This window comes from Equus asinus, chromosome 9, assembly GCF_041296235.1.
Source record: "Equus asinus isolate D_3611 breed Donkey chromosome 9, EquAss-T2T_v2, whole genome shotgun sequence".
NCBI classification, from domain to species: Eukaryota; Metazoa; Chordata; class Mammalia; order Perissodactyla; family Equidae; genus Equus; species Equus asinus.
The window spans coordinates 23,104,345-23,130,370 of NC_091798.1; the positions used below are offsets into that span (position 1 = coordinate 23,104,345).

General features: G+C 40.9%; 1 protein-coding gene across 8 annotated transcripts in view; it reads left to right on the top strand.

Annotated features, from left to right (window-relative positions):
- Nucleotides 1-26,026, top strand: part of EBF1 (EBF transcription factor 1) — a 380,610-nt gene that overhangs the window by 245,818 nt on the left and 108,766 nt on the right. For 5 of the 8 annotated variants that reach the window (XM_044777723.2, XM_044777722.2, XM_044777726.2 and 2 more), the window contains exon 8: nt 10,078-10,219. In XM_044777723.2, coding sequence (XP_044633658.1) covers nt 10,078-10,219 — 142 coding nt within the window. The remainder of the gene's footprint in view (nt 1-10,077; nt 10,220-26,026) is intronic. The other 3 variants (XM_044777725.2, XM_044777724.2, XM_044777729.2) reach the window with 1 other exon arrangement.

Consider the following 26,026-nt stretch of genomic DNA (forward strand, 5'->3'; position numbering starts at 1 on the left):
TGCAAACATCTAGTTGTATAGCCCAAGAAGAAGAGAAAATGAATGTATGGGGAATGGTTACCATCAGCTGCCACAATGTATACAAATTAATAATTGCAAATCATTAAAAATTTTAATTATTGCTCTAAAGAAACTTAAACAGGATATTATGAGAGGATAACAGTGTGGGATGTGGCATGGGAACCTACTTTAAAGTAGGCAACCAGGGAAATCTTCTGAGGAGATGACATTGAAGCTCAGAGCTAATGGATGAGAAGAAATCTTCCTGAGAAGAGCCAGAAGAATTTTCTGAGCAGAGAGAATAGCAAGCCCCAAATTCATGTTTATCTCATGTTTATCTGAGGAGATGAACAATCTTCCTCCACTTCTTAGTCGTTGGGAGTGGGGGATTGGAAATATGAGGAGAAACCACTAGGTTATTCATCCCAAATTCCCACCACAAGTGTGTGTTCTTTTAAAAATGATGACATGGGAAATGACATTAAAAGGGAAGTCTCTGCCTTTTTTTTGTGCAAATTCTATAAATTTTGGAGAGTCCTTGTTATTTATTCAAAAACCCACAGAGCCTCTGAATCAGTATGTTATAGGGTATGATTAGAGAATTCTTAAAATGCATGCCCAGCCTCTGCAGTTTCTGTCTGCGTGGAAAGGCACTTAAATAGGGAAGGAAATATTCTCATCTCTTTTATTCTCGCCCCTGTCCCCCACCCCCTGCCTTATATTGTTTTGACAAACAGCACATCTCACAATTAAATTCTTTACCAACAGAATGCTCGGGGCCCGAGCTGTAATCACTCTCTTCGTACAGAATCATTTCAAGATGCACCACACTGATTAATTATACTGAAAGCAGCTCTAATGATAGTTTTAGAATACAGGATTAATTCACATAACATGGTAAATACAAATAGTGGATTTTCAACCTGATATATTAAACTATTACGGCTTATTGGGCAAATATGTATCTTGGCATGAGCCTTATGCTGGGCCTTGGCAGAAAATATGCATCAGTGAGAAGGAATCCTTATGAACAGGATTTGATGAGTGGTAACTTTACACTTAGAGGAAATAAATTCCTACATTAAGTCCAGTGGCTATTGAAAAAATGTAACATACATTACAGGACAGATGTAAGTGTCTGGTTTGATCAGTGTTGCCAATGGATGTTAGCTCTGAGGATAACTATACTTACTGAGACCCACCAACAAAAAGCATTCTTACATTCTTCCACTGTTTAAGTTGTAACTTATAGAGATCTTATGATGTGTGAGACACTGTAGTAAGTGCTTTACATGCATAATCTTACTTATTTTTCTACTTCTCTTTCTCCAAACAAGCGCATTGACCTTCCTTCTCTTCCTTCATTTTTTCTTTCCTGAATATACTAAACTCTTTCCTGCCTCAGGTTCTTTGCACTTGCTATTTTGTCTCCTTGGGAAATTCTTCTGCTATGTTATTGAATGGCTAGATACTTCTTATCACTTAGATTTCAGCTAAAATGTCAGTCACCTCCTCAGAGAGGCTTTCCTTAATCACCCAATCAAAAATAGCTCCTGCCTAGGCATCACCCCCTCCTCATTTTATTTTCTTCTTGGAACTTTCACATTCCGAAATTTGCTTTCATTGCTTATTTACTTACTGTCTGAAAACCCCTTTCTCTCCTTGATAAGAACTAAGCTCTTGGTGGGCAGATACTTTATCTGTCTTGTTCATTGCTGTTTCTTGAATACATAGAATAACGCCCGGCACCTAGTAGGCTCACAGCTTTTTCCTATGATTAAGTGATTTATCTAAGGTTGCTAACTAGTAAGTGATGGAGTTGGGGTTCAAACTCAGGACTCTCTGGCCCTGGAAGCTGAGCTGTTGACTAATATACTATTTTCTTGCTCCCAATTTCCACATCCGTGTGCCATATGGGAACACATAAACAGAGAGCACCAGGTAAATGCCAATGACACCATCAAGAGTCACTGAGGGGCCGGCCCAGTGGCAGTTAAGTGCGCACGTTCAGTTTCAGTGGCCTGAGTTTGCTGGTTTGGATCCCTGGTGCGGACATGGCACCGCTTGGCAAGCCATGCTGTGGCAGGCGTCCCGCATATAAAGTAGAGGAAGATGGGCACGGATGTTAGCTTAGGGCCAGCCTTCCTCAGCAAAAAAAAGAGGAGGATTGGCAGCAGTTCGCTCAGGGCTAATCTTCCTCAAAAAAAAGAAAAAAAAAAGAATCACTGAAAGATCCTGATCCACAGAGGGAGGAACACAGTTCAGATCACCGATGAGCCTTTCATGTCTAGCACGTGTCACAGTTCAGGAGACAGAAGCTGAGTACTAGTTTCCAAAGGTCCAAATTAGTTTAACACAAGTATCTGAGGATTTAGAAGTGTCTGTTCTTGTCTTACTGTCAAGAGAAGAGATTATTTTTGCCTTGAGCCTTAAAATGTGGATTTAATTCAGTTACTCACTTCCTTACTCCAGCAGTTCCACTCTGTTACGTCCTGGAGGTTCACGTGTCCTCCATAATTTTTAATGAGTTATTTGGGATCTTTCAACCAGATAGAAACTAGCAATCAAGCAGGTTTCAGAGAATATCTCATTCCTTATCAGTCAAGGATGTTTAATGAAGACCTCACTGCTGCAGACCATTTTTATGTAGATGATACTTAAAGTGTAGTCAGTTTACATAGACACCAGAGATGTGTACAAGAGAGTCAGGGGAGAGAAGACTTCAGCCAGAAGTGTGTATTGAGAGGCCAGAGGCTGTTGAGTGGGAGAACTGGACCTGGAGGCTGGAAATTTCCCTTCAGACTTGCCTTTGCTCTTAATTTGTCCGATGACCTCGTGGATGTTTTTAAACCTCCGGACCCTCAAGTTTTCCAAGCTATAAAAGAAGGTATTGGACAAATCTGCAATGTGATAACTATCGAGGACTGTTTTTTTGTCATTTTCTCCTATGAACTTCCTGTGATGACATATTTTTTTCAACCTAACTGCGTTTATTAAGAATTGCGCTGTCTATTTTAAAATTATTGGAAGCCATGTGAAACTGACAATTCAGAGCTTCTTGTGTGCATGGATAACCAGTGTTTCCATACGGAATTGAAATGATCATGTATCAACAAAGGAAAGTTACTGAATGTTGTAGCATGCAGCCTTACTGTGGATGAATTTAGGATGCCTTCTCTGCAGTGCTGTCCCCGTTACTACATTTGGCAACTCTTAGTTGGAAGCCACTAGATTGGCTGATCGCTTGGGTCTCTTGTGACTCTAACTTTTTGAGGCATCTGTAAAGAGTGGTTCAGCAAACAAGTACGGGGTGGAGAATATGGGCTATGTGGGGTTGAGGGTAGAAGTTTGATAGGATAGATCTTATTTTGTGAAGCATTTTTAGATTTACAGAAAAATGAAGGGAAAGCACAGAGAGTTCCCATATACCTGCTCGACCCCTCTTCCCGTTTTCCTTATAATTAACATCTTGCATTAGTGTAATACATTTGTTACCATTGATGAGCCAATATTGATACATTATTGTTAACTAAAGTCCATAGTTTACACTAGAGTTCACTGTGTTATACAGTCTATGGGTTTAGACAAATGCATCATGTTATGTACCATTACGTGTCTCTACCATTACAGTATTATATAGAATGGTTTCACTCCCCTAAAAATGCCCTGTGCTCCACCTGTTCATCCTTTTCTCCCTCCTCCCAAACTCCTGGCAAGCACTGATCTTTTTACTATCTCCATAGTTTTGCCTTTTCCAGAATGTCATATAGGAATAATATAGTACATAGTCTTTTCAGATTGGTTTCTTTCATTTAGCAATGTGCATTTGAAGTTCCTATACGTCTTTCATGGCTCCATTCTATGGACTGCCAGTTTGTTTATCCATTCACCTATTGAAGGACATCTGGTTACTGATGCCTTTTATTTAGTTGAATGTTATATTGACATATTTATATTGATGCGTAGATTCACGTGCAGTTGTACAAAATATTACAGAGTGATTCTGGGTACCCTTTATCCAGTCTCCCCTTATAGTAATATTCTGCAAAATATTTTTGTGTGTAAAAAACATTTTGCACAATATTATGTTGTACTATTCTATATTCATATACGATACAAACATTGATACAATTCACCCATCTTATTCAAATTTCCCTAATTTTACTTGTTCTCATTTGTGTGTGTATATGTTTTTAGTTCTATAAAATTTTACCACATGTAGATCTGTGTATCTATCACCAAAGTCAAGATATTGGACATTTCCATCACCATAAGGATCCTTCCTATTGTTCTTTTATCAGTCACATCCACCTCCACCTTCCCTCTGTCCTAAACCCTGGCAATCCCTAATCTGTTCTCTATTTCTAGAATTATGTTATTTCAAGAATGTTAGGGAAATGGAATCATGCAGTGTATTAGTTTGCTATGATTGCCATAACAAAATGCCACAGACCAGGGGGCTTAAAAACAGAAATTTATTTTTTCACAGCTTTGGAGGCTGGAAGTCCAAGAACAAGGTGTTAAGAGGTTTGGTTTCCTCTGAGGCCTCTCCTTGGCTTACAGATGGCCACCTTCTCGCTGTGTCCTCACGTGGTCTTTCTTCTTTGCATGCACAGCCCTAGTGTCTCTCTCTGTGTCCAAATTTCCTCTTCTTATAAGGAAACCACTCCGATTGGAGTAGGACCCATGCTAATGGCCTCATTTTAACTTAACTGCCTCTTTAAAGGCCCCTATCTCCAAATACAGTCACATTCTGAAGTACTAGGGGTTAGCACTTCAACACATGAATTTTGGTAGAGGACACAATTCAGCCCATGATATGCAGTATGTAACATTTTGGTGTTGCCTTTCTTCACTTGGCACAGTTCTCTGGAGACTCATTTGGGTGTAACAACAGTTTGTTCCTCTTTGTTGCTGAGTATTATTCAGCATGGAATGTTGCTTAATGCCTTTGTATTTCATGTACTTTAAGTCAGTGCATTTAATGCCTTATATTAGGGGCCCTGAATTAATGCAAACATAGAGTAAGCTAAACCCAGAAGTAAGGAAGCCATGTAACAGACCAGCTTTAGCACTAATTTCCTTAGACTGAATTACCATATAACAGCATTAAAAACCAAGATTTATAATTTTTTAATAGTCCTTCCAAATTAAATTGCTAAAGTAGCTGTTTTCTGGAGGGAGGTGCTTACTATGAAAATATTCTTAATTTAAACATTGAAAATATTTTTATGATCTTAATCTCCCTTGATTCCATATTTGCTGTAGAAATGTTTAAGATACAGATTTCAACTGTTTTGGTTGATTTTGGCATATCCCCTTCTTCCACGTGAGTTGCTGCTTTTGTTAATGTGATCTTCTGCTCACGACTGAATTTAGCTGCTTGTGTCTTTTTGAAAATCTGCTCATGAGATAGAGATTATGCTTCATGAATCTTAAGATAATATAGCTGGGACATACAAGGTCTCCTGCCCATACGAAGGGAAGAGGGACAGCCTGAGGAGTAATAGGAAATACTAACCAATAACAAAACTCACAGAAAACCCCTCATTCATATGAAATATTGGGAAAACTAGACTGAATTGATAAAATGGCTAATTTATAGGCTATTTTCAAAGCAGTAAGATATCATTTAGTCTCAAGCCTAAAATGTAACAGGCTAAGATACAGATGGGTTCTAGAAAGCAAAAGTACGTAAACCAGTGAAATTTGCAATTCACAAGACTCCTAAATTATATAATTAGGTCTTGTGAGCACAAAGGTCTTTAAAATTGTACGATTTCATTGATAGACTGATACAGCCATGAACACAGAAGAAATAATTTCTGCATCCTTTTCTTTGAAATAACAGTCTATGCTAGATACTGTTTTGGCAATTAAAATGCTTTAGATTATCAGCCCGACATGTTCTCTTGAACTTTTTATTGAGCATCACCAACAAAGCAACAATTACACTACTACTGCTACTCACATCTGTTGAGTGCTTGGTATGAACCAGAAACCCTGCTAGCCATTTTAAATAATGTTAATTTCCTAGTACCCTTATGAGTTAGGCACTATTGTTATTTCCATTTGAGAGTCAGGGCTACTGGGGCCTAGAGGGGTTGTTAACCCGGCCAAAGTCACATTAATTAGAAAAGCTTGGGAGTCAAGGATCACAAATTTTGTGCTGAATTCTTTCCAGTTCTAAATAGAAGAAGATAAATAGTAAAAATAATAACCTTTAGGGAGATTTAGATCCAGGATGTAACAGGAGAGATTCTGAACCACTGAGATGGGCCAAGAAATTGAAAACATCAGTGTGGAAGTCTCTAAAGTCCACGGGTAGCTGCAGCCTTCTCTTCTGCCCTTTTTATCTCCTCACACTGAATACCCTCACCTGGAAGGCTGAACCCAGATATGCCTCTCTCCCAAATAGAAATCTGATTTCAAAAAACTATAGTGATAAAAATATACATGGACACAACCCTAAATATGTCCACCTGTACTAATATTTATTTCAGGAAATATAACTTGGGAATCCTCATGAATAAATTATAATAGTTCATTTCAAAACCATTCTACAGCAGCACTGTCCAACAGAACATTCTGCAATGATGGAAAGGTTCTATATCTGTTCTGTCCAATATAGTAGCCTCTAGCCACATGTGGCTACTGACCACTTGAAATGTGGCTATGGAGACTCACGAACAATGGAATTTTAAATTTTGCTTAATTAAATTTAAATAGCCACACGTGTGGTTACTGTATTGGGCAAGGCAATTCTAGAGAGTAAAGGTTTGATGACGACAGATACAGCATCATAAAATTCTAAATAGACCTCTTCCTCATATTCCTTTCATTTCTCCCTGGGCAGGGGAGCGAGAAAGGGGATAGAAAGGGAAAGGATGGTCTATTCCAAACGTAAAATCATTTTCCATATTTATCTGTCCCAAATTCAAGCTATATTTTGTTGACAAAATTTGGGAAGGTTGAAGATTTGGCAGGCCCGTCTGTCCCCTTGCCTGCATGAATGTGTCAGCACCTCATTAATCTTGCGTTAAAGTGTAAAGGCCCTTTTCCCTCCCACTATGGGCTTATTTTTAAAAGACACTTCAGTGCCCTCTTTGCACCTCACAGTTAGATTTTTAAAAATTTACAAGTTGCTCTGTGGATTAATTTCAGTATCTGTTTTATTTAAATATATCCTGATCATTCCCAAATTGGAATGAGAGAAATTATTTGGGGGATAGGGAAGTTAAAATGTATTGTGCTATGAGTTTTTGAGGAACATATTAGGTGTTTATTTTCTAGAAATTAAAGACATGAGGATTCTCTGTATTACCTTTCCCCAAATTTAATTGGTCTTTCAATGAAATGATTCTGTCACACATGTGGTCTCTGTAATCCTCTGCCAAGCAAAAAACACACAGGGTATATATATATATGTTTTTTTTCTTAACCGTTTTTGTCATTTTTTTTCAGTGTAGGAATTAGATGACAATGTCTTTAAACGATACCGAATATTTTAAGCCTTAAGCCTCTAGTGCTTTGTCTTACAGGTGCGTGGTGAATTGTCATTGCTTTTTTTTCTCTTAAGACAGACATCTAGAATAACCACTTTCTGTATTTCCTGACACTGGAAACAGATACCGTTTGGGATTCCTTTTATAGTTTCTTCAGCTAACGACTCCAGTGACCACTCAATTGTGGTCTAGTAGTAAATCAAAATTTCTTTGAAAGACCCAGCTTTGTTATATAATTGTAAATGTCCCACGAAGTCATCTCACCAACTAAAAAGAAAAGTGAGTTTCCTTTGCCTTAAATAATATGGACTCTGCCACTACACACAGTACTTCTGAAAATAAAAGAATAGACCATTCTTATTCCTCCTCCTCCTCCTTTTAAATTCACCTGCAATTGATGAGGCATACACGCAAGCTTCAGAATGTGTCAGATCTGGTTGGTCAATCATGAAGAAAGAGAAAACCACTTTGCAAAGTGCTGCTTCGAACTTACCAGGTCCTCCCACGAACGACCTGCCTTAGCTGGAATTTTGGGTTTCACGATGACTAAGGAGAATACCCTGAGTCCCTGAACGGACTCTCACTTGTTTACTTTACATTTTAATAAAACAGAGTTAAAAAATAAAATCAGAAGAGGGCTCAGGTCCTTCAAGGAGCCAAGGTGAGGACCCTGAGGGAGCCCTGCGGGGACCCCACAGAAGCTCTCCCCTGCATTAATCCAAGGGAGGCCCCAGGGCTGGATGACGATGTGCCGTTGTTTCCTGACTTCTGCATCCGGGGCTGAGAGAGGCAAGGGGCTTGGTATAGGGAGCCGGTCATCTGGTGGGCAGAGGCGAGGGCCCAGAAGAAAAAAACAAATCCAAAATAATCAAGTCGAATCAAATAAAATCACTTCAACCCCGTGATAGTATCAGCGGCAGTGCGTTTCCAGCTTGCACTTCTCCATCTTTGAGGCGGTGGAAAGGGAATCCGCCATATTTTGCAGAGATGCGTGTAGGTCAAAGAAGGTGACGGTGGAACTTTTGAGTATGGCCACGATTGCTGGGGGTGAGGGTCTTCGGAGAGGCCCGTTTGCCATATAGGGCACACAATTTGCAGGCATAGGCCAAGGCCCAGTATTTTCCCCTCTGCCCAACTCTGGTGAGGACACCGTCGCGTTGCCCAAGACGCTAGAAGGCAGTGCCGCTTTCGCCAACTCGGAGAAAAGTCTTCTTCAGAAACTGGGACCTCAGTATGTGCCAGTCCTTGTAAAGCGTTTCGCCTCTTCAGAGGCTAATGCCTCTCAAAACCAAGAACAATTAAAGCGAGAGTCTTTCCAAGCAACTGGGGAATTGAGCAAAATAAATCAGAAATCCTCAGCCTTGGCTCTGGAGGTTCGCCTCATTATGAGAGCAGATCTATTAGCCCTCTTGCCATTGTCTTTCATTTCTCAAGTGAGGTGATTCTAATTAAATTAATCTGCATGTCAATCTATCGGTGATCAATCAAAGAGCCTGAGGTCCCCCCTATGCTGCGGGGTGCTTGCGGCTGACAGGGGCTGATAATGGAGGAAGAAATAAACTGTCGAGCAAAGTTAATTAGTCAACATAATAGGTGGATTAAACGGGAGCTGGCTGATTGCTGTTTCCCGTGTCAAAGCATGAGGTGGGAGCTGAAGCTGCAATTACAGACAATTATTATATTTGGTTGTAAGAGGTCACATGAATAAACATATCTCTGTGGGTTTCGGTTTTAATCCTCTCCCCCATTTAATATAAGGAGAAGTGTAGGTCATTTCTTCTCATTGTTTTAGTCAAAAGTTCTCTGAGAAAACACCTTGCCTGTGTCCCTTCTGGCAAGCTGGGTTCAGAGGAGTCAGTTTATGAGATGGCAGGGTATCTGAATTGTACTTTGGGCCAGTGCCACCATTTCTTTTGGCTTTGAAACACAGACCTAAGACCCTCACTTAGCAGGAATTCTTTTGCTGGAGGAGTGGGGGGCAGGGGTCTCGTGGGTTGGGGATGGTGCCAAGGGGGGCTTTGGTCTCATTTACTGAACTAATGTGGGAAGGAAAAAAGTGCAAGAAACCCCCGAAAGACATCCAGGAGAGAAAGCTGTATCCCGGCTCTCAGTGATTCCTCTTTTTCATTTCTCTATCCTCTTCACCCTGACACAGTGGGGGGGGGGGGGGGAATATTTTAAAGATTCAAAAGATTTTTATTTGCATGATCAACTGTGATATCTGCTTCAGTGTCTAAACTGAAGGGTAATTTAGGTGAAACACAACCATCCTTGTGTAAAAAAAATATGCTAATAAAGATCCTCTTGTTAAAATTATGGTTAACAGTGTACCTTCTGCTGTATAACTATAAACTGTGCAATTTTACTTAAAACTGCATCAAAAGCGTTCCATGCCAAAGACCCACTCATCAATAGCTCCTCTTGTTAGACTTGTACAGCATAAGCACCAGTTATTATGTGAAATAGCTATGCAATTTTCTTCAGCTCCCAGCTGTTATTTATTTAACTTGAGTTTATTACCCTCCATGCTTTTATATTAAAATGTTCATTCATTTCTCTCTTCTGTCTCCAGGTCGTGGTGTCTACGACAGTCAATGTGGATGGCCATGTCCTGGCAGTCTCTGATAACATGTTTGTCCATAATAACTCCAAGCATGGGCGGAGGGCTCGGAGGCTTGACCCCTCGGAAGGTACGCCCTCTTATCTGGAACATGGTAGGCGAATCATTTTCATTGGTTGGCATTGCTACTTTAACTGTGAATTTATTTGGTTTCTTTCTTCCAACTCCACCACATTGTCTGCTCTGTTTCAAATTTCAAATGTTCTGTTGAACAATATTGATGCTGAGTATTGAGAGGCAGGAAGATATCTTTGAGGTCCAGCCTTTCTTCTTGCACAACTCTCTACACTGGAAATGGCTGATGTGTATCCTTCCTTCTAGTTGAGAGACAAAGGGAGACCTGGACCCCTGCTTTATTTTAAGCACCCACTTAACTAAAAAATAAAGAGAGGCCAAAGCAGAGTAGCAAAAATCATGGTACATTTTGAGTTTACAATTGACCTTGTTGTATAACGAACTCCATTCTCTTTACGATCCTGCTGATGTATCTCTGTGACTGTATGTTTAACTTAACTGGAGATAAAGTCCAAAGTCTAGGTTGGAGGTGCTTTCTGAATATGAAGCCCAAACTAGATATCCCTCTCTTGCCCTGTGCATACCCCTACCCTTATCATGACATGATAGAGCTTGATTTCTGTAGGTAGACATTGGTGGGGAGAAATCACATTTATCTTGAGAATTATAGTTAAGCAGTGGTGCCTTTGAGAGGACTGGAGGAAACCAGATAAACATTTGAATCAAGGAAAGTGAAAGCCACTCAAAGGAACCATGGGCTAAATTGAGTGTACGTCTGAATGTTTCTATGCTACATGTATATGTAATGTGTCCATCCTTCCGTCTGTCCATCCATCCATCCTTCCATCCATCCAAGAAACGGCAACTGAGACTCTACTGGATACCAGTCACCATGCTAGATTTTCTCTAATCTCCTTCAAATTAAACTCTTAACTCATTTCCCCACTTCACTTTCCAGTTTGCTAGGTCAGCAGGATTCTTTTAAAAACACACTACCACACAAATTACCCCCCAATTGCCTGATTTTCCCGTGGGCCATGGGCTGTCCATGATATAATTCATAGGGTAGAAATCTCCCTTTCCTGCCAGCATCCCAATTTAAAAATAAACACACCACTGTCATTATTTTTGCCTGATTTTTTTTTCTGCACTTAAGGAACACATAAACTGTACTTTTTATTAATTAGCCAGATGTAACACTCTTAGAAGGGATTCTTTACCACATCCAGTTTTACAGTCTTTTTAAAGTAAACCATCATCTTTCAAAAGCTGCTTCTTTATGGTTTCATTAGTGCTGAGATGAATGGATATTACTCTTTGCAGGAGGCCATTTGAAACACCTGCTCATGATTACATTCCTAGTTCCATTCCTGTACTTAAAATTATTCTGATCCTCACTTTACAGTAATGTTGCCTTTTTAATATCTTTGGAGTCACTTAAGGCATTGTATGACTAGAAGTGTTTAAGTGAAAGGGAGAGGAAAAAATAGGTAAATACTTAGTGGGCACCGTTTAGAGTGCTGGCTTAAAAACTGAAATCTTGTTTTTGACTGTGGCGGCTTAGTTACAGTGGTTACTGTCCTGCCCCGGACAGACCTGACTGTCAGTTTGAAATCTGCCAGTCATGAGTTCACAGCTTCAAAATGTGCTCCAAGCGCACACTACACCCAGATCCCATTCCTGCCCTTGGGAAGCCAGTGAGAGAGCGCATGGGGCCACACAAATCATCCCCCCACTGAAAAAACCCGACGCAAACCAGCAAAAAACAGCCTGCTGCAAAGGACACCTCTAGGTCATGGAGGTCAGGAACGTTACTTTGCAACATGATGCGGGGGGAGAGTCTTCAAATAGGAGCCGGGAAACCTAAATTCAATTCTGAGTTTCACCTCTGGCCTTTGTGTGACCTTGGACAAGTCAATTTACCCTTTGGGATCCTTAGTTTTCTTCTTGGTAAAAAGAAGGTGATGATCTGTAAGGGGTTAAAAAAAAAATGTGTGCCTTGGGTGGCCACAGGTCACGTGCATAGGGGAAGTGGGCTGGGTGGAGACTGCGGAAGAAGGGCAGGTACATGCTCTGCTGCCCCCAGCCCCAGCTAGTTGTCACCAAGGGGGATGAGAGCCCAGTGGGGCCAGATGTTCCAATTTGGCAAAAGGTAAACATCTGCTAATTTTTCATTGTTGGTAACTAATTACAAAATTTTTAAACCCTGATGGGAGGAGGGAAGTCACTTAGAAAGAATACAGCCATAGGCTAACACTTTGAGATTTCTGGACCAGAATGTCTCTAAGCTTCCTTCCAGCTCAAATACACTCAGTTCTAGGTGTACATATTAATATTTCAGTTGGGATATCATATTGTTCTAAGTTTTAAAGACAGCATTTTATTCTTCTGCTCCACTTTACCAGTCCAAAAATGGCCATGCTATTAGTAGTAGATTATTCAAGAAAATGATGACGTTTCTCTATTTATTAATGGTTAACCATCACTGAGGACATGGGTACATGAGTATGTCCTATCTCCTTTGGCTTGGGGACCTTCCTCTCGCCAAAGCCTTACTTCACTTCTCTCTAGAGGAATAAAAGGGTAAACACATTGAAGTTCTTTGTAATGATAGTAACATGGAAATCTGCTTCTCTGCAGAATGAATCAACCAACCACACATAACCACCCACTCATTCAGACACTTCAAGATCATATATAAATATCTACTCAGCAAAGGGTGACTGTTGGGCTCTTTCATGGTGATATGTGGGAGTGATGCTAATTCATGTTGATCATGGGGCTTGGTAATGCTTTATCTTGCCATTGAAAAGTCTTATTAAAAACTGCTCTGTTTAAGACTTCCAGAATCACATCCTCACTCTGCAGCACCTCCACTCTCCCACCCCCACCTCAAACAGCTGCTGCACGTTGAGACTGCCAAGTATTGTCACCTCTTAGGTGACCTGTAGGAGCCTTCGTTTTTCCTCATTCTGGACTTTTTACCATCTCATTTACAGGTAGCCTGAATTATTTTGAGCTGCTCTGCACATCTCTATTTATATCCTGCTTGTCAGACAGTTGGAGGAAAGTTCCCTTTCGGGGCTCATCTTTCTGCATATAAGTAGAAACAGAGACCATGCTTTACATTCATGCAGTCTTCCCTGTGTGACCCACAGACTCTCAAACCTCTGTGCTGGAATAACTGTGCCTGTATTTCAAGTAGGAGAGTTGACAAAGGCAAATTTATTTCAGAGAATCTTGCATGGTCCAAAGAGGGTGAATCCTGGCACGCTGTAGCTCATGGTAATTGCTCTCCCCACTATTTTTTTCTTCATTCATAAATACTGAGATTTTCTTTGGCTGGATATTTATGGCAGAGTTTAGGCTAGTGAGGTTTCCTTTCTAAGCAATAGCTTTATGGAAGATGTACAGTTGTGGAGAGACGCCACCTTAGAAGGTAACTTACTCTCAGGGTTCCGATTTTTGGAAAAGCATAGGCTTGGGGCCAAAGATGCTGAATTGTTGCCAGCCGGGGTAACGCACAACCCTGGTTTGTGTGCCCACCCTGCCTTCCCATCACTTTGGCAAATTCCTGGGGACTGTGTGCTGGAGATCTTGAAAGGACTCTGAGAGTGTTGATGTTGTCCTTGTTCTCCTGAGGTTCAGGTTGTGTTTACTTGAATTTAAGGCCAGTTGTGGCATCAGTTTCTCTGTTTTTTCCCCCTGTGGCAAAATGCGGTGCCCTCACAAAGCTATGGTGCAGGGACCCTGTCAGCTTGCATGAGCTGACACTTTATTATCTAATGATCTAATATGCAACAAGGCAAAGTGCCGGTGCTCATCATTCTGACACAGAATGCCGGGAGAAGTGACTAAATTACTTTATGTACCATTAGCGCGAGCAGCTATGGTGAACTCACCGGCAGCATTTATGCAAATGCCTGTGAAGACACTCTAGTGGCTTTGTCAGGAAGCCGTCTGACAAGCAGTTTAAATGCTCATTTTTTTTTAGGGGACATTTTCTTTTTTTTTAATTTTGGCATGTGTGTGTTTTTCTCCCTTCCTCCCTCTCTCTCCCCTTTTTGGATTGTTGGAGGACTTGCCTCCTCCATGATCACTGGGAAATCCGAGTAGGTCAGAGAACTCAGTCAGCCGTCAGTAGGTGCCCTTTCCAGGAGTGGGGTTATGGCCTCATTCTGGTGTTTTCCAGATTTAGGGTTCTTTAAAAATTGTTATGAATTTGTCCAACCTTCATATTTATTTGAAAAATCAGTAGAACTACTAATCAAGAGTTTTTAGAAGATGAATATTTTAACGTTCATGAGTTCTGACTTGAGGTCCTACTTAGTTTCTTGGCTCAAATATAGATGTTTTAAACACCCTCGCTTTTTAAAAATGGAAAATGATTGAAATTTAGCTTTTGTGGGCATCAGATGTGAATGAATTGAATTTCCCTTCAAAGTAATTATAAAGATAGAGACGTGAAGTGTAAACGTGTTAGGATCCCAAAATAAAACAAATAAAAATGACAGTGGGGTTTGGTCAAACTAAAAATACTTCGTAGAATAAAGAGTGCTGATAGAATCACTGGGCCCATCTCCTTGCTGTAATTACAGTGTTAGAGAAAGAGAATCAGATTTTCACCACCACCAGTTAGCTCTGACCTTTCCCTTGTCGTGTCCCCTTCCAGCTGTCCCTGACAATATGGTGTTATTCTTGCTCTTTAGCATTTGACCTTCTTTAATCCTTTTGCTCCAGACGAAAGCAGTTTTCGCTTCTGTTGGTCGCCCCTGGGCATCCAGCAGCCCCATTGACTCCCTGTGCCCAGCTGCACTTAAATTTGTTGTTTTAAGGACATGTGGAGAGAGATGGTTCAGGCTTGGGGAGATTACTTCAAATTGAGAGACAGCATGGAGCTTCCAGTAGAAAGAAGAGGCCCCCACCTCTCCCCTCTGTGTAATGAGGCCCTAAGAAGTGGCTAGTAAACATCAGTTGGATCTAATAGAAGGAGGATCGGACTGTCTGACTGGAGAGCTGGATTCGGTCCCGACTCTGCCATTAACTAGCTGTGTGACTCTGGGAAGGTCACTTTGCTTCTGTGGCCTCAGTTTTGTATGCGTTCAGTGAGAGCTGGGTTGGGTCATCTCTAGACCACCTTTTAGCATGCACTCTTCTTTAATGCTCTGAACTGAAGCCATTGACATGTGCCTTCCCTTGTCGGGCACCTCCTTTAGGAGGTGTCTTTGGAGAAGCAGGGCTTTAGGAGAACAGAGAAATCCATTGGCTGTTTCTAGGATAGCCCTTTCTTTGGATCTCCAGCCAAGGAATAAGGTCAGGAAGGTGGACTTCAAATCATTCCTTTCTCCATTCATTCATACGAAGCATCACATGCCAGACACCAAGTTAGGTGCACAATAGCACAAGGCAGATCCAGTTCCTATCTTCACAGAATTTATGATGCAAATGGAAAAGAAAGATATTAAACAAAATTTACAACTAACTTATTAGAGTTGTGCATAAAAGGAGGACCGTGAAAGGAGTGGGGAGGAGTGAGGTGTCAGGGAAGCCTTCTTTGAGGAAATCACATTTATGCCATAACCTAAAAGATGATAAGTTTTCACCAGGCAAAGGGGAAAGAAACAAATTTCCAGGCAGAGGGAACAGCTTGTGCAAAGGCTGTTTGCTTAGGTGAGTTTAAGGAACCAAAGGAGACTGGGATGGCTGCTGTTGCTCCCAGCCACTGAGAGGGTGGCAGGAGATGAGGGTGGGGTGGCTGCTGAGGGCCAGATCATGCAAGCGCACATGGGACACTCTGGCTGTGGTCGGTGGCAATTGTGAAATGGTGTGGGGGGCCAAGCAGGGCTTTGATGAGCTCAGTTTCAATTACAGGGACTCCCAGTGTGTCAGGAAAGCCCAGGGCGAGATTGCTCTGAGTTGCTTATAACTTTGCCCTTCCCTACTGGCCTTTGGAAACTCACCAGGGAGTTGGCTGTGCTTCCGAGCTGTCCCCGTGATCACTCCTCATTCTATCAATAGCGCATGTGTTCAAAATAGGAAGAAAGTCAAACATTTTGAGAGTTCTTTTTCCAGATGGTTTTGGCTTATTGATACGCTTTTTTTCTGAAGTAGCTTAGAAAGAGTTTACCTATTGACTTCTTTTTGAACTTATGGAGACTTCCGTTTTTAAGACCTTCAGAGTGGAGGGCTGCTGCTTTATTTGACCTAGGAAATGTATATTACGTGTCTAACTCCAACCAAAAAAACTAAAATTGGTGAGTGAAAAGAAACTAAACAAGAGAGAAATGTACCCTCCAAATTTGTTTCTCCCCTCTCACCATGGGCAGTCACAGCTCAGGCTGAGTGAAGAGCCACTGAAGCACAGAAGGTCATCAGTACCCCTCCTCATTTTCCAGAGAAGGAAACTGAGGCATGGAGAGGGAATTTAACCTGCTCACCCTCACAGAGCTAGTTTTCAAAATCCATTTAGTGCTCTTTGCACTTGCCCATGGTATGCTGGATGTGACTGCACGTCCATTTGTGTGACTTCGTGTGACTGGTTTAGGTGTAGAAGTCTAGCCAGGCCCGCTTAGGCAAGAGCATCTTGGTGAAGGGTCCAGGTTAAGTAGAAAAATAGCAGCAGCATCTTGTGTTACTGATGGTGGCATATTATATCTTATCAATTGATTTACCGACTTGAAAAAGGAAGACAGTTGCAAGAATAGAACACTAGGATTGAGAATATCCAGATTTGTCATAAAATAGAGCATGAAGGCCCTAGATTTTCAAGCATCAGATCAGGCCTTTTTCTTTGAGCGGTGGGGAAGATGTCTTTTGTCTTCCTTTGCAATAGAAAGGATGCAGCAAGTAGTCAAGGTAATGAACAAGCATGTAAGCAAAGACTGGTTTTCAGTGTATCCCCTGAATAATCTAAAAAGCAAGTAACACCAGAAATTTTAACACTGGGGACCTGGTAGCCAGCAAGCTCTCAGTGTCAGGCAGATTGAAGAGTTTATGAGCCATAGGTCACTGCTAAGCAGGTGATCTGTGTTATCCTTATTCAAACATGACACCAACAGCATTGCTGACAAAAGAGAAATAGTGCTCAGACTGTGCTGCCCTGCTTAATGGTGACCAGGCCAGGTAGTAATATGTATTATTATTATTATTGCTATTGTCATTTTTTGTCTATTATCAGCTAACATTTATGGAGTATTTACTATGTGCCAGCACTGTGGTAATCATTTCACTTACATCAAGTCATCAAATCCTTCAGCAAACCTGACGAGCTATAACAATTATTATCCCCATTTTATGGATGAGAAAATTGGGGTTTAGAGAGCATCAGTAGCTTACCCAAAGCCACAAAACTAATGAGAATTGGACCTGGGACTTGGTCTCAGGTCTGCCTAACCACATGGCTCTGTGTAATGGTAGTACTAAGTCTAATGACAATAAATACTCATTGAACCCATGCTGTGCCAGGCACATAGTGCTAGGCACCCATTGTAAAGATGAGGAAACTGAGGCTAAAGAGAGGTTAAGTAACTTGCTCAGAGTTGCACATCAAAGAAGTAGATCAGGGTTCCAATGAAGAGAGCATATACTCTCAATTACTCGCTCTATGCATTCTGCTAAAATTCTTTCCATCTCCAACCCCACTAGTTCTTATTTTTTTCTCAGTACAAGTAAAGCAATTATACTAGTATCTTAAATAGACCTTTCAAAAGTTAGCCAAGAGCGTGTCTTTTGTTTTTTTTTAATGATCGTACTCTGTATGTTTACCTTATAGTTCATTTTCCTTCAGTAATCTATTTTTCCCTCCTAGCTATACCACATTCTACTAGTCAAATAAAGAAAATGCTGATTTTATTTGATGACTGGTATGTTTTCTCTAGGGGGCTGGCAAGATAAGAAGGAGGCTGGTAATATTTTATTTATTTACAAGGTTGTTCTAATTCATCTCTGTAGAAATCATTTGTTGATCATATGTGCCTTGGCCCATATGCAAGGTAAGGAAGGAGACCACGAGAAAACGGGCAAGACTGAGTTAGCAACTGCTAGGATACTAACAGGCTCCTTGTCAGGGCACTGAAGGGTTACTAAACCTCTTGCTCCTGATTTGGATTTGGGAAGGTTGTTTTCTTAGATGAATTTCTTGACAAACCCGTCAACTGTGGGAAACTTCCAGTACTTGGTATTTTGTGTGACCTAATAAATAAGGCACCACACCTAACTTATTTTAATAAGCACAAGTGTGTGCGTGGGGGAGGGAGCAGTTGGGGGAGAGTGTGCTTTCTGCGTATATTTTGGACGGAAACAACAGAATGTTTTTGTCTTATATTTTTTTAATATATATATTTTAATTTTTATCTTATATTTGGTTACAAAAGCATCATAGTCCAATTGTGTCTATTTGCCTCGCTGATGGGTCCAAACAAAGGGACTCTATCTACTTACTTACCACAGGAGCTTCCCTCACTTGAGAATTTGAGAGGATTCAAGTGATGCAAATATGCAGATGGAAGCTTCTGTGTACTGGTCATAAATCTTCTTAAGATGAGAATATTTAGGGGCAGTGGCCAGGAGTGGGTTTGAAACATTTTTCTTTGAACATTTTCAGTTATACATGCAGAAATAAATAAAAACGGAACACTGCCACCTTTGCTACATGACCTTGAGTGTGTGCTCTGAGTTCTTTGGGCCTCAGTTTCCTCATCTATTAAAGGGGGGTACTTAGTAGAGTTGTTTAAGCCCCGGTGATTCCTTGTTTGAACCCAGCTGATTCTCTGAGAGGTCTCCTGTCTCCTGAGTGCTACACACACACTGCCCTGGTGAGTGGCCACCGAAATGCCAAGGTAACGGTCATTCCACAGGACAGATCTAAAGCCAACTTCCCTTCACCTTGGGCATTTCTGCAGGAGATTAACAGTGGGTTCCGGGAGGCCTGGCCAAGCCACAAAGTGCGGCATACACAGTCCCTCCTGCCTTAGGTAGCTCTGGCCCTGAGTCCTTCTCTTTGAATTCCCTCAGCTGAGACAGGGGAGTGTTGAACCCACTGGATGGTTGGCAGTGAGCTTTTAGACTAGATTTCTCATGCAGTATGTGAGATGGTTTCAGGTGATAGAGGGGAAAAAACATTAAAAATTTTTTTAAATAGTTATATGTCTATCTTAATGCATAAGCAAAAAACTACAAAGCTTTCCAGAGTCGTGATCTCACAGCTGTTATTGCTTAGAAAAAGTAAGAAAAAGTAAGTCTATCCAAACAAAAATAGCTACTAAATAATATTATGTAAGTCGTAGTGTAAATGGTACTGGCATGGAGCAAAGTCAGGACTGAAGTTTGGGAAACACTCTTTTAGAGGGCTTAAGGGTTGAGGGAAGTAATAATTCTTTCAAGTCACCAGGAAACAGTGTAGGACCTGGGAAACGTTTTTTTTTTAAAGGGTCAAATATTGTTTTTTAGAAGAAAACCTTTTTAGCTCAGTTTACCATTAGAATAGACTTAGTGTCCTCATAGGATTTAAAATATCAAAACGTCTCCTGAGCTGTTAACTTTGTTTTTATTTTTAAACAAGTAGTGTCTGCATATCAGAGAGCAGAAATTAGTGTGGAAAGGAGGATTCGAGTCAGGGGAGAGAATCAGCCAGGGTCCACCCAGGCAGCACATTATGATAATATATACGGAACCAGCTGGACACTGAGCAAAGCTGACATTGTGTTGTCAGGGGCAGGATCGCCCATCAATTTCTGAGATAGGATTTGAGTTCAAATGACAGAAAGAGCAGCAACTGTGTTGAAACTGATGCATGGGGGAGGGGCAGGGCAGGCAGGAACCAGCCAGGCCTAAAGACAGGAAGTGCTGGTACCTCCGGAAGGGGGTGGTTCTGTTTTCTCATCTGGCTGCTACCCTTCCTTCTAACCTTAACATCTGTCAGCAAGATCCACCTGGGCCCTTGCATGATTAGAGCCCACTGCAGGGGGAGCTTACTGGTGCTAATTTTAACCCCCAAGAGAGTGGCGTGCCTGCTGCTGGAATGGGGACCAGATCAGCCTAGGAAACCGGCTCCCATGGAGCCACTGCTAATCCACTGAGGAAGCCCAGTGTGGGTGCAGTGACGATTGTTAGTAACCACTGGAAGACTTCTCAACTTTTAAGCTGCTCTGTTGTGTTCTTTAAAATCTTAACAGTGCTGCTGATTCTTCTTTAGTTCGTTTACCTGTTCATTCAGCCATTCAATTCTTCATCTATTTAGCATATATTTATTGATTGCCTATTATGTTAGACAATAAGGATTCAGAAGTGAACAAAGCAGAGACAGCTGTTGACATTATGAGGTATATAGTCACGTGTTTGTGCATATTTATGTGTCAATATTAAGCAAATAATTGCACAAAGAATTACTTAGATTGCAACAGTAGTAAGCACTGTAAAGGAGAAATCCAGACTACTAAGAGAGCTTTAAATAAAGGGACTCAGGCAAGTCTGAAGATTCAGGGACACTTTTAAAATTTAAAATAAGAATTAGTAGGATTTTGTCAAGCAAAGAGAAAAGAGTATTTTAGGCAGAGAGGAAAGCATGTTCAAAATTCCACATAGGGACAAAATATTAGAGCTTGGAGGAGGGCTAATAGGCAAGGTGGCATAGGTCCGAGATCCATTTTTCAGAAAATAAATTTGGAAATTTCCCACGAGTTGGTTTCTCTTTGGTTGGTTGACTTGAAGATATGGGTTCAGTGTTTTTTCTTAGTCACAGGTTTACAGAGCTCTTTGCCCAGTAAAATGCTAGCTTTTAGACCAGTGTTGGGTGGTGATGATTTTGCTGTTATGATAGCATCCTTTGAGCATTTGCTACCCATCGGGTTCAGCCTAGGCATGTTGTATCATCTCTTTTAATGCTTTTAACGCCATAGGAGGACACTACGGTTATTCTCCTCAATTAGCAAGTGAGGGAAACCGAGGCCATCCTTCAAAGATTTGGTTGTGGTCAAACAGAAGAAGAGTTAGGTTTTCATAACTGCAGCATTTGTTTGGACCTCCAAGTAACTGACCCAAGGCGGTCATCACCACTGTTATTTCCCACTGTTTAGTCAATGCTAATCCCCTCACTCTGGACTTCAGAGGTGGAGAGAAATTCTCCTGCTATTTGATCAGGTAATATAATTCCTGCTTCAATTGAGGCAAATTGACGACGTTACTCAAAGGCAAATTGAAAAGCCAGATCCATGCTAAATCCCCAGGGTACGTTAGTTGGCATGTGCAGTGATATATGGGAAGGTGCTTTTCTGGGTTAAGATAAAAAATCCTGGTATCACGTCACGCTATCGGGCACCCCATCTCAATCTCTCTGTGCCAGCCCTGCAACTTGAAATACTCAGTGGACAGAAAAGAAACTTTATAGAAATTAGGTGATCATCGTCCTTATCAGATGAATATGATGCCATCTGCATGATTTTAGCATCCTCAGAAAAAAGGAGATTTACCTAGAGAGGAGCAAGAGAAAGTCTGAGGCATGGATTGTAGGACTTTTCTGCCAGCCTGCCTTGGGCAAGTTGGCTGGGAGATGACCTAGTAATTAAAATCCTGCCTAGACGTATGTTGCTGGTCAGTCATAACAGAGGCCCTGACATGGGAAACCAGACGGTAACCAGAGAAGGAAAGGAAAAAGTGAAACACAAAAGTAACACTCTCCAGCCCACAGGGCACAGAAATAGATTTTAATTGGCCAAATGCTTATCTGACCACTAAGCATGAAAGCGGAACCGAAGTTGTAACATATTTTTATCCCAATCTGTGAAATTAATCAATATTTTATGTGTGAACATATGCTCCTGTATTGCTTGCTTATTTAATTGACAGTTGCAGTCAGCAGGATGCCAGTTGTTCGAACCCACATTCTTCCCCGTAGTTCTGGGGAGACATGCAGCAGGAGAGATGGAGACAGAGGCTCAGACCGTGTCAGGTTTGGGGCCTCTTCTCAACACAGCAGTTTCTTTCATCCACCTTGGACAAAGTAATAAAAATGTCAAGAGATGAGCACATGTAAAATACTTACAAATAGCAATAGGCTTTGGCTGTTATTTAGAAGAATGATTAAAATTAACATGGTTGATGCAAATTAAGAACTTTCTTTAATTTTTTATTATTCTTTGTCTACCTCTCTTTTGGGCACAGTTGGGAAGCCAACAGACACTGAGCAGATACTATGTGCTGGGCCTGAGGCAGATGTTTTTGGGTGTCTTATGTGTGGGATGGTGGAGGGGAATGTGTCTCAGCAGGTCCAGTATATTATATCTTTTCTTAATAGAGGAAGAAAATAGAGTTTTGGTCCTTCTTTGCTAAAGTCTTCTGGCTGAATCGTCAAACCAGTTTTGCTTTTCTAGTAACTATTAGGTACAACAAATCTATAATTCAGACCTCAGATTCCTCTACCTTTCAACTTTGACAGAATCCTAAAAACTCTTCTTGATTTGGTTAGCTAAAGCCTGTGGAATCCAGTCTTTGTTGCTCAAAAGAAAAAAATGAGTTGGGAAAATGTAATTAAGGAATTATTTTAGGATAACCTATTTAATCAGTGCAAAATTCTGTACTGAACACCGCCAAGAAGGGTAATGTCCAGACTGAGAATGAAAGTGAAGGGAAGCTGCTTTTGACTTTAGCAATGGAGGCCCTCATAGTGCCACTCTCGCTTGTATCAGACGTTCCGACTGACCGTGCGGTTAGCAGCCCAACTTGTAACAATGGAAAAGCTTCTGAGCCTAGAAGTCTAGCAGTATTTTCACTGTTGCTGTGTTTGAATTGGCACCTGTAGTATTACATTAGGATGACATTTTTTCAACTTGGAAATAGAAGAAGGTAGAGAAAGACTTTACTATAATTCATATGTGGGGCTGAGTCTTAGGGGAAAAATAACTTTGTTGGAAATAGAGTAGTAATATTCAATAAAGTTAATAAATATCCACCCTCTGTCTTGGGAATAAGGAATTGCACAACTACGATTTTATGGAACTTTGGCTGTATTTACATGATTAAAGTGAATAGTTTAGCCAAACTGAGCAGAAATTTTAGATAAGTACCAAAATTGAAGGGTAGTTTGGGTGTTTTAAATATTTGACTTTATCAACCAATGTGGACTCTCAAAGTTTCAAGTTTCAGTGAGTCTCTGAGGTTCAGTTACCTCATTTGTAAAGTAGAATTTAGAATAACATGTTTGCTATTACTCAGGGTTGATATTAAGAATAATTGAGATAATGTATGGGCAAACCCTTTGAAAACTTTACACTGTTGGTTAATTCTCAGTTATTAAGTGCAGAGTACTGTCTGTCCAGTTTGTGAATAAATGAGGTCCCTGCCTGTAAGTGATGTGTTGACAGTTGGCTTGATTTGTGTACATATATACATGGCCAGCTATACACGTACATGCATACATATATCAAGATGAAAGTTCGAGGAAAAGTGCAGGGAGTGACAAATGGGTGGGCAAGACATGGAGGGGTTCGCTGAAGGGTTAGTGTTCTGTAGACTGGGGTAGACAGAAACAGCTTCACGCAGAAGTCCAGTCTTTTTGGCAAAGTGCTGTTTGCCTGGGTGGAAGTGAGTGGTATAGCCTTCCTGAGAAACAAATGGTGGGAATTTGCAAAGTATGTTTGAAGACAGTAGATTTGGAGAGCCTGTCATCATCATCTTCATTGTCTTCTTCCTCATCTTCCTCCTCCTTCTCCTGCAACTCCTCATCTTTTTCATTCTGTCTCCCATTTATTCATGGCTTACTCTGTGCTGAACTCTGGACACATAGATTAACTCATGTAAACCTCACAACAACCTAATGAGGTGAATTCTCTTATAATTATTATTCCCAATCAAAGTGGTAGAAACTGAGGCTTAAGACAAATAATTTGCCCAGCTGGTAAATGGTGAAGCTGGAATGTCAGCTGAGGCTTGCTGAAGCCAGAGCCAGTGGTCCTAGCTGCTGCTGAGTCCTGCCTTCGGTTTGGGAGAGGTGGGAATGAGGTTGCAAGGGAGAATTGACCAGACTTATGGGGGTGGACTTGATCCTCTAGGCTACAGGGAAAGGACAGAAAGCTTTTGAGCAGGGCAGTAATATTTTGAAAGCTGGCATCTGAGGATGAGTAATCTGCATTTTGATAGGTAGATGGGTTTAGCACATAATTAATAATCCAATAGTAGAAATGAATCACAAACAGGCAAGCGTGAGTGTTTGCTCTTTGCAATACAGATAGAATAGACCAGACCCCAAACAGTAATTTTTGAGGAAGCTGAGTCGGTCCAATATGGAGTTTAAATGGAAGTGGAGTTCCCACTCTTCTTTACTCCTCTGTCTGGATAAATTTGATGATATATGTTCCGGTGCTTGTGACGTCACCAATCATCACCACGGAAACATCTGTGCTATAACAAACACTGGAGTGCAGTGTCACTGAATGTGTCAGGGAGGAGAGGAAACTGGCTCAAAACGATAAGGCCCTCAATAATAAAAGTTCAGTCAAATACGTTAGCAGTAGCAGCCTTAACGGTGGAGAGAAATATAAGCATTACTATTCTGAAAAGCACAAAGCAGGACTTGTGCATTACTAAAGGTTGGGCGAGGTTGATTTTGAGATGCTGCTCGCATTCAAAACCTGGTTTCCTTAAAAAGTCACTATCTATGCTGTCTTGCATGATGACGATAGAAATCCTTCAGGAGCAAGGAGCTTGTCTCCCAGACTGCTTGTAGAAAATCTGCATAGTAGAGGAAGATTAGCTGGGGACTTCTGTGTTGTTTTGGGAGAGGCCTTAAACAATCAGAAACAGAACTGATAGTGGTCGTGGTTTGTATTTATTGTTTGATGAGTCAGTGGCAGTATTAGTCGTGTAGTTGCAGAAATTAGTAACTAAAAGATGATTCTTGGACCTCTAAGGATTTATGGAAGTTGCACATTGGTGGATCAGATCATGGACTGAATCCAGCTCTAAGCCATATTTAAGTTTGGTTTGCATGGTGCTTTAAGAAACTGTATATTTGTTGCTTTGAAATTAAAAAGAAAAACATTTAATATGAAAGTCTGGGTTTGCAAATCCTCTTTTTATTCAGAAGAGGTGATAGTTCTGGACCCACATTCTCAAATGGCCACAATTAGGTCAAACTGAGAAGTTGTGTTCCTTTTGGGTGGGGCATACACCCCACAGTTAGCCACAGTCTCCACCTCTCCTGTTGTGTTGCCTGTATCCCATTTTATTTACTTACCTTCCTGTCTGGCTCTGTGAGTGTTTGATTTTGTGATCATTGTTGGAGGGATTAGAGATTAATTATTCCTAGCACATTTCCTGGCATATGGAGGGCACCACATAAATGGTAGCTCTGATTATTCTTTATCAATTACAAGTTCAGTTATTTAAACCTGATTCTTAGCTCAGTATCCAATAGAACTTCCTGTGATGATGGAAATGTTCTATTGCTGTGCTGTCCAATATGATAGTCACTAGTCACATGTAGCTATTGACCACTTCAAATGTGGCTAGTATGACTAAGAAAATAGTTTTATTTTTATTTAATTTTAGTTAGTTAAAAATTAAATGTCAGTAGCCACATATGGCTAGTGGCTACTGCATTAGGCAAAGCAGATTTAAGTAATGGAATTGAACATCCAGTCAGGTGTCCTTGTTTAGAATAAAATGTAGAATAGACACTGGGGCTGTGTGTGTGAGCTGTTCGTTTTACAAGAGATCAGTTATAGAGGGATTCATCACTTAGGATCACCTACTTCCAGAACCAACTGGAATCTTGTCACCCAATTAGAATCCTTGTCCATTTAAGAAGCTAAAGACGTATGTTTTGCAAGATGTTTTATGTACTTTTGTACCAATAAGCATGTCATCTTAAGCTCGAATGGGAAGTTTTGCTGCT